Below are 9,810 nucleotides of genomic sequence, written 5' to 3'. Positions count from 1 at the left end.
ATTCTTCGTATTAACACTTTGGGGACGGCTGTCCACCTCAGTCAACAAACATACTCTGTGAGGCACAGGCTATTTTATAAACAATGACTCACTTTGCATCGAAAAGTTGAATAAATTGCATATAGCAATGATAAACAGTGTTCTATTTTGAAAATTATGTTAAGTTATTTTAATAGTAGTTTTAGCCTTTTTCTTTAGAACGAGCGCTTTTAAATATGCAAAACGACTGGTAAATTTTGTGAATTAAGTAGTAGTGAAGATGAGTTTCAAATAGACATTCATACAGACAAATTTTACGAAATTACTATTCGCACCAAAAATAGTGATGAATGTGATGATGCTATTATCCAACCAACAAAAAGAAGAAGTGTCCTACAAATTAAATGAAGAGTGGAAAGACATAAGCGAATGTGACGATTTTTCTTCAATAATCGAGTTTGACATACATCAACAAACACTCCGACTACAAATACCAAGAAATATGAGACATCCTATAGTATTTTACAAATGAATTTTTAGACAATATAATAAAAAAAATAAACCATTATGGCAGCAAAAAAAGACCAAATATACTGACTAATCAGTGGCATATTCTAAATTCTAAAAGAAAAATGGATTGTATTGTCTGTTCTGATAGAAAAGCACCAAGAGGAAGGCGGCGAACAACATTTTATTGTAAAACATGTCAAAATCAACCAATTATGCATTTTGAAAATTGTTTTGAACGTCACCATTCTTTATAAAACTAGCTGTAAGTGGAATTCTGTCTTAAGGCAATTAAGGCATCGTGCCTTAAGGCAAATTGCTGGAACTTCCCGTACCAAAAATTATTTTTTTTTTCAAAACGATTAACATTTTTGAAAAAAAAAATTACTTTGAAAAAATAAGATTTTTGAGAAACTATAAATTGGACAAAAAATTACTTTTTTTTGAAAAAATTTTTTTAAAAAAAAATTTTTTTTAAATTTTTTTTTGTTTTTTTTTTGAATTTTTTTTTTTTATTTTGACATATTGTGGAAGATCTGAACTTTCTTTTCAAAGCAATCGTACTGCTGTAACTGCATAGGGACAAAATATAAAGCGCGTAAGCGCCGCGTCGCTGTCTAACGCATAAGCATTGGTACGGAACCCATAGAAATGTTAACAAATTGTATACTTATTGTTAAAATCTCTATAAAATATCTGATAATTTGATGAGCATATGTCTAATGATCATTTTTGACCGCCAAATGGCTCATTTTTTTACTTTTTCCTCCATATCTCCGAAACCGCTAGACCTACCTTCATGAAAATTTTATCGATTTTGCATCTTGTCAATACAAGTGAAATGTTTTTTGAATTATTCAAATCGGACGCTCCGTTCTCTCAAAAACTGAGTTACCGTTTTCGGCACTTTTTGCCCCGTATCTTCGGAACGGCTAGACCTGCCTTCGCCAAAAACTAATCAGCACGTCTCCTTATCAATACGAATCGAATGTTTTTTGAATTATTCAAATCGGTTGACCCGTGTTCCCAAAATCGTCGACGAAAATTTGTATCCGCACATACATACACACACATACATACATACACACACACACACACACACACACACATACATCCATTTTTTCTAAGGTATGCCAAAATGTTCAGAAACCTCTGAAACGTAAAGATATATAAAAATTTTCATTTTCGATTTTTTTGCGATTACTATAACTTACCCTACGGGAAGTTAATAATCAAAAATAAATTAATATTAAAAATGTATGTCCTTCAATGACCACAAATTTTTATCAAACAAATTGCATAACATACACAATGAAATCAAGTTTACAGCTGGTAAAGTAGATTGTTTTGAAAAAGGTGCCGTCCCGAAAGTGTTAATTATCAGCTAATATTGATATGTCGTTTACAGTTGGCGGAGCTGGTAGGCACGAAGCAGCAGCAGGAGGAGGGGTTGGTCGAGGAGGTGGCGGTGGTAACGGAGTCGTAGGCCCAGTACGCTGGAGTCTTATTTCAGCTTTCAGTAGAACATTTTGCGGTTGTTGTAGTTCACGAAGCGCCGACGAATCGCTTGACACTAGTGGCAGTCAGACAGGAGGTTTCGTGTCTCCGTCCTCACCTATTCAAGCAAAGGTTAGAGCGAACGGCACCATGGTGAAGACGTTCCAGGAATATCTTCCACCAGCCCACCGGACATATTCGTGCGTTCACTGCAGAGCGCACCTTGCGAGCCATGACGAACTCATATCTAAGGTATGAATAGATAATAGATTATAGGCTAGACTAGATCATAGAAATTTTCTGAATTAACAAGTTAACTGTGATTGACGAGTATACTTCTTGATGGAGAAGGGCATAATTTGGATTTTTGAGAGAAACATACTCATAAATTTCAAAATCTTCATAACTCCAAGTAATGTATAATGAAGAATGCAAGAGGCATTTTATATTTATAATAGTATGAATGAACTTTTCGATTAATGTAAATAATTGACCTAATCAATAAGCGTTGAGTTTCAACTATCCAAATGACATTTTTACTTGTTAATTTTAGAAATAAAAATTAAGGTTTTCACCAAAAATTAATCAATAATCAATTTTTATTCTACTTTATTGTTCTTCTAGTATTATTTTTATTATCCACAAATTTTATTTATTCATTAATTATTATCATTATTTGCTTTTATTTTATATTAAATCTTCATACTACGGATATCATTTTAATGAAAATGCTATCCTTTATTTTGTACTCTACTTTATTTATATTTGTTATTATTCACTTATGCTACTAGATGTTATACTATTTAGCAGTTGTAATAGATATAGTAATTAATATATATATATATATATATATATATATATATATATATACATTCATTTATATTCCTCAATGTTTCTGGGTGCGTCCTATATCTTTGAAACGTAGAGTTATCATTCGATTTAAAAAAAATTCTATTCATATACATAAATATATATTTTTTCAAAAATAATAAATCTTTAATTGTTATAATATTCAAATTGATGGAATATTTTTGTAGCTTCTATTTAGAGAAAATATTCTGCCTTAATATCTCTAAACTAACATATAAACGCAAATATTATTACGACAAAACTTTGCTAAAATTAGCTTAAACATATATTTTATTCAAAGCAACCAATCTCATTCCTTACTCTCATGAAAATAAAATAATTAGAGAAATTTATATTTCCATATTGATGGCCATTTCCAAATTAAATTAATTGAATGATGCTACAAAAGTGTGCAATTCTTCCATCCATGCCAGTACCTGAGCAAATTAATTAATCCACATATACCTATAAATTAAAACATAGATCAAATGCTAATTTCTTAATGGAACTTATACTATCTATGTCTAATTTATAATCTCAATCCCTTTTTATACATAATTTATTAAAGCAAAATGTTTGAGCAAAGTTTTCTCAAGTTGATATAAGCAAGTTTTCACAACATAAGATAGTGTGGAATAAATTTAAACAAAAATTTGATCAATGTTTATGACTTCGTACAAATACAAAAATTGCTATGTTTTTATACGTTATCATTATTTATTTTTGCTTTAATAATTGGTTTCTGATAATACCTTTTGATAATTGCATTCTGATAATGAATAATAAGGATTTGTGAAATACACATTCATAAATGTTAATTTATAAATTCGTATTTCAAAAATGCCTGTGGTCTGTACAGGTTAGAGCAATAGGCTTAATAAATGTATTTTGATTTGAATTTTGACATAAGTAGCGCTGGTAATATTCAAATTCTTGCCGTAAAGTGATGAGAAAATCTTAAACTATATAGGCCTACAAAAAGCGATTTAATTATAAAAATTCAAAATTCTGGGTTGATGAGCCACGCTTTTTGTACATGCATCATTTTGTATGTTACCAACAATTAAAGATTTTTTTGTTTATTTATAATTTTTTTTGAATTTTTATCTTTAATAATTAATTTTGAAATAACTACTCTCTCGTATTTTTTCACTTATTAATGTCCAGAAGGAGAAGTTTGTTTTCGTGAGAATATTCAATTGAAATAGTGGGGCGCATGGCATCGTGCCTTAAGGCAAATTGCTGGAATTTCCCGTACCTATTTTTTTTTTTAAGAAAGATTAACATTTTTGAAAGAAATTTACTCTGAAAAAATTAGATTTTTGATAAACTATACATTTTTTAAAAAAAATACTTTTTTTTGAAAAAAAGACTTTTTGAAGAAAAATTCATTTTTAAATATTTTGGAAATTCTTTATAATGTATGCCAAAATGTTCAGAAGGTTTTGAAACGTAAAGATATATAAAAGTTTTCATTTTCGATTTTTTTACGATTACTATAACTTGCCCTACGGGAAGTTAAAAATGAGAATATAAGATTTGCTTAAAACAAGGTTGTGCGTTAGGCGTTAACACAACCTGTACAAGAAATTATATATATATATATATATATATATATATATATATATACAGTGGCGGATCCAGCTTCGGCGTCAGGGGGGGGTCATAATTGAAAAGTTTTTATAGTCCTCAATGAGTATGTAACAAATTTAATATATATATATATATATATATATATATATATACATATAAGATAGAGCGGGGCTTCGCGGGTAAAAAGGTCCACCACCGATATCTCAAGGAGGTTAAGGATTAAAGTAAAGTTAAGGATTTCTTAACAACAATATTTGAAAGTGGAAGGAAAAATTTACAACCAGCCATCACCCTGATTCTTACGACGTTAAAAGAAGCATTTTTACAAGAGATAAATTAAATAAAATTTATTTCAACTTTGCTGGTTGTTAAAATATCAAATTAAGGTTATATATAGAGTTATCTCTGTAAAAATGTATCTATAAAATTCATATTTTTCATTGGTTGAATAATGTAGCTAAACCCCTTTAAAATTAAGAATAGTAAATTGGATTGTTTGTCCTCTCGCCGTCCGATTTTACCCCGTCTATGGGGTAAAAAAGACCAAGTGACAAATTTTTAAAAAACAGAAAAAAACACATTTTTACAGTGATGAATTAGCTGGAAGTTGGACTAAAACATAGTCAGATGCTTTTTATTTGATGTGTCCTATTGGTTGTTATGTTTTGTTTAGTTTTCACAATATAATTGCTCAAAGTTAAATTGGACCCGCCTAACCTTATATATGTGTATTTTTTTAAAAATAATCTGCGTCTTGACGTGAGTCAAATTTTGACCTTTCCTCGACGTTTTTTCGTCTGAACCGATGTTAAAATTTAAAAACTATAAAATGAAACTGGATAAGCGCTTGCGTTGATTAGTTTTTTGAGAAAATTGGTCGATCCGTTTCTTTACTATTGGCAGAAAAGTGCAAAAATTATCGTCCATGTTTTTGTCAAAAATTCTTAGCCGTTTTTTGCTTAAACTATTCGATTGATATCATTTGGAAATAAATGGTTTCTGGCGAAGATCGGTCAAGTCGTTTCTTTTTCATAATAGGTTGTCATTTTTTTGCGATTTAAGTGAAACTTTACATGGCGATAGAGTTTCTGCTCTAAATGAACGTACTAAACTAGGCCTGCGACAAGTGGTTTACTTATGATAATTAAAGTTTTGGATTATTTTCCATCAATGTGTATTATTCAAACCATTTTTCAAAAATCACTACTATATTTGAAAAAAATTGCAATAGTTTCTCATTTCAAAATGGTTTACAGCGATGGACAAAACGTGGACAAAAAAATGCGGACATACAAAATACACACACACACATATCAATTTTTTCTGAGGTATGCCAAAGTATTCAGGTATCTTCAAAACGTCGAGAAATGCAAAAAAATTCATTCAAATCTAAAATGATTTTTTGCATTTCTCGACGTTTTGAAGATATCTGAACTCTTTGGCATACCTCAGAAAAAATAGATGTGCGTGTGTGTGTGTTTTGTATGGCCGCATTTTTTGTCCACGTTTTAGGGCGCACATATCAACCGATTTGAATGGTTCAAAAAACAATCGATTCCTATTAATAGGGAGATGAGCTGATTAGTTTTTGGCAAAGGCATGTCCAGCAGTTACGGAGATAAAGAGCAAAGATTGCAGAAAATAGAAATCGAGTTTTTGAGAGAACGGAGCATCCGATTTGAATGACATAAAAAACATCTAATTTGTAATGATTGGGAGAAGATATGATTAGTTTTTGCAAAGGCAGGTCCATCCATTTCGAAGATACAGAGACAAATGTGCAAAAAATGGTAGTTTTTGAGAGAACTGAGCGACCGATTTGGATGATTCAAAGAACTTTCTGCTTGTTTTGATAAAATAATTGCTTTTGAAAAAAAAATTGTTTCAATTTTTTTTCTTCAAAATTTATTTTTTTTGTATATCGAAAATAATTCAGATTTTAATTTTAATTCTGACTTAAGTTTAAAACTTATATACTTTAAATAAATAGTTTTAACTTTGCAATTCAGTTTATATAATTTTTATAAATATTGGACATTGTTACAGTATTTTTAACAATCTATTTGAAAACATTTAATATTCCTCGAACATTTCGTTACGGTACGGGAAGTTTCAGCAATTTGCCTTAAGGCACGATGCCATACACCACTATTTTATATGTTGATTAAGTCGTCTATTAATAGGATTACTGAAAGTTCATGCATAAGGGCCACTCACAATCAGTTTATTTTTTTTATTTTTGAATGAATTTTTTTCCCCAAACTGTAATAAAACATATATTCGCAATACGATTAGAAAATCCTTAAATTTTAGGGTTTTTGATTCCGCCATTCGTCTACAATCAGTTAAATATTCGAGTTGTAAAATATGTTTGATAACAAAATACATAAATAAGATCATTATGAAGTAATTTTGTTGTTGAATTAGTGTTTTATCTAAGTCCTAAAACAGGCTCAGGGGGGGGGTCATGACCCCCGTGACCCCCCCCCTGGATCCGCCACTGTATATATATATATATATATATATTGCTTTAAATAAAAAATATATTTGCTTGAAAGTGATCTACTAATTCTTATCTTTTGCAGTCGTTTCAAGGAAGCCAGGGACGGGCTTATTTATTTAATTCAGTGTAAGTATTTTTTATATAACAAAATGGACTTCCATCTGATTTATTAGTGGAAAATAAAGCTTAATGTTAAATATCTCTAGTATGAAATTGTATATATGTTCAAATAATGTTTCATGTTAATGGAAAAACAATATAGCTCGTTTTATCAGTGTGTGCTCTTTTAACTTAGATAGATAGATTGTATTGTAATCTGATTGTTAAAACTAGTATTATAATAATAAATAATAGTGTGTGCACACTTGATAACGAACCTAGTGTTTGATAGTATATGGTAAATAATATATTATTTAATCAATGTTGTTACTTTCATACTAATGTTGATATTTTAATTGGATGTATAATAATTGTAAATACCTAAATCTATTCATAATTGACAATACTTTTTGTTTGCTACTGTGAATGTTGATAATAGAATTGTCAAAAGAACTTCTTATCATTGAATGAATCACCTATATTTCAAATACATTTCAGAGTGAACGTGGGATGTGGTCCAGCCGAAGAACGTGTTTTGTTGACGGGGCTTCACGCTGTTGCCGACATTTATTGCGAGTGCTGTAAAACTACACTCGGATGGAAATATGTAAGTTTTTATAATTATTTTAATATTATATGACTTTTCTATTGATTTTTCGAGTCAAATTTAATTTTTATAATTAATACTTTTGCTATGGGAGTGCTTTTCGCAGGAGTGTCGCTGCTGTACGGGAACAGCGTGCCACTCAATTGCACTACTGAAAAAAAAAGCTACTGAAAAAAAAATTTTTTTAAAAACAATTAACATTTTTTTCTTTATTTTGACATATTTTGGAAATTTTGAACTTTTTTTCAAAGCAATCGTACTGCTTTGACTGCATAGAGTCAAAGCGCGTAAGCGCCGCGTCGCCGTCTAACGGATAAACATTGGTATGGAACCCATAGAATTGTAAACAAAATTTATACTTATTGTTAAAATCTCTATAAAATATCTGATAATTTGATGTGCATATGTGCCCAACCAATATCTTCCAAACGCGGACGAAATATTTTCAAATTTTTTGCTACAAAGAAACGGCTCGGCCGATCGTCGCCGCGTATTGATATATATCGGTCAATATCGGTAAATATCGGTCAACATTGGTCAATATCGGTCAATGTCAGCCAATATCGGCCAATATCGGCCAATATTAGTCAATATTGGTCAATATCGGTCAATATTGGTCAACATTGGTCAACATTGGTCAACATTGGTCTATATTGATCAATATTAATCAACATTGGTCAATATCAATATCGGTCAATAACGAAACAGCTGGATCTGTTTCCAGCTGTTGAACTGTATATACACATACATCATAATTTTAAAAGAATACCAATATGCTCAGATGAACTTGAAACGTGAGATATGCAGAAAATTATTTTGGATTCTTTTGCGATTACTATAACTGACCATATGAGAAATTAAAAATTATATCTAAATAGTTTAAAATAAACCATTTTAATTCAAAAAGTAAAATTTTGTCTATTGAAAATATGGCCTAGGACAGCAGTAAGCTTAATCTGCCACTGGAAGACAGGTCCAGCGGTTATGGACTCTCAATAAAAATAAGTTAAAAAAATGTCATTTGGCGGTCAAAAATGTTTATTGGACATATGTACATTAAATTATCAAATATTTTATAGAGATTTTAATAATGTGTACACATTTTGTGTAAATTTTTTTTGGGTTCCGTACCAAGATTTTTAATTACGGTACGGGGAGTTCTAGCAATTTGCCTTAAGGTACGATGCCATGCACCTCACTAGTTTATAATTACTAAGATAATTTTTTTTAATTGCATGTACTTAAAGAACTCACATCAAAATTTAAGTTGTGTATGATATCAATCAAATCGTGCTCTTGTTATTGCTTTTCCCACCTTTTTAAAAGGCAGGCAAATAAGGAAATATAGTAACTACTTGCATTAATTATTTCATGTTGTTGCTTTATTTCATTTATAAGTAAATGACGTTTTTAGGAGCATGCATTTGAGTCAAGTCAGAAATACAAAGAAGGAAAATATATCATAGAACTAGCTCATATGATAAAAGAAAATGGATGGAACTGATTGACTTAAACCACCGACGCATTTCGGTGTGAAATTTATTAATAAAGTGAAACATTGTGACTTACTATCAAGTAGTTTATACGACGTAATACGGACAGTATGCCAAATAGTCATACTAAAGGACTGCTTCAATAAATGCCTCTGGTAAAGTGCAGAATTGTAATTTCTTTAAATGTTAGTGAGAGTAGTTCTATTGAAATATGCAGGCTGATTGAAGAAATATAATGCTTTTTGTGTATTAAAAATGTTTATTCGTGAATGTTTTTATTCATACCGATGTTTGTATAGCAGTTGCCACGATGATATGCTTCTATACACTGTTACCGTACAGTTAAAGATATTGAAAATGAGATTTTGGCTGACAACGTAATTTTTAATTTGTTCATTTTTGTTAGTTAATCCTTTGTAACTACGTTATATCTATTATCAAAATTAATTATTAAAAAAATATTCTTTTATTTATTTGATTTATGCTATAATGTATATAATGGCAATCGTCAAATAATCTGATTTTTAAAACAAATTGATCTGTTACTGTGTTTCTCCTTTAATTGGATGATTCAGATGAACAAGCTCACTGTTTTTTTATTATTACATTATTTTGTAGTGTAGAACTTTGATACATTTTTCTCTCAATAACAGCTATAAATTTGAATATTTGTCTACGGTAAT

The 9,810-nt window shown here is 30.0% G+C and overlaps 1 protein-coding gene across 1 annotated transcript; it reads left to right on the top strand.

Moving 5' to 3' along the window:
• The first annotated feature begins 1,925 nt into the window (after positions 1 to 1,925).
• Positions 1,926 to 9,496, top strand: LOC113384557 (protein yippee-like 2). The gene is made up of 4 exons (XM_026622292.1): positions 1,926 to 2,235; positions 7,011 to 7,054; positions 7,526 to 7,634; positions 9,049 to 9,496. The coding sequence occupies exons 1-4, from the start codon at positions 2,134 to 2,136 to the stop codon at positions 9,136 to 9,138; spliced, it is 345 nt and encodes a 114-aa protein (XP_026478077.1). The 5' UTR covers positions 1,926 to 2,133; the 3' UTR covers positions 9,139 to 9,496.
• The last annotated feature ends 314 nt before the right edge of the window (positions 9,497 to 9,810 follow it).

This window comes from Ctenocephalides felis, unplaced genomic scaffold, assembly GCF_003426905.1.
Source record: "Ctenocephalides felis isolate EL2017-DRISC unplaced genomic scaffold, ASM342690v1 CF-g0.4_SCAFFOLD_03571, whole genome shotgun sequence".
Lineage (NCBI taxonomy): Eukaryota > Metazoa > Arthropoda > Insecta > Siphonaptera > Pulicidae > Ctenocephalides > Ctenocephalides felis.
The sequence above is the reverse complement of the archived record's forward strand: the minus strand, read 5'-3'. Positions and strand labels throughout refer to the sequence as shown.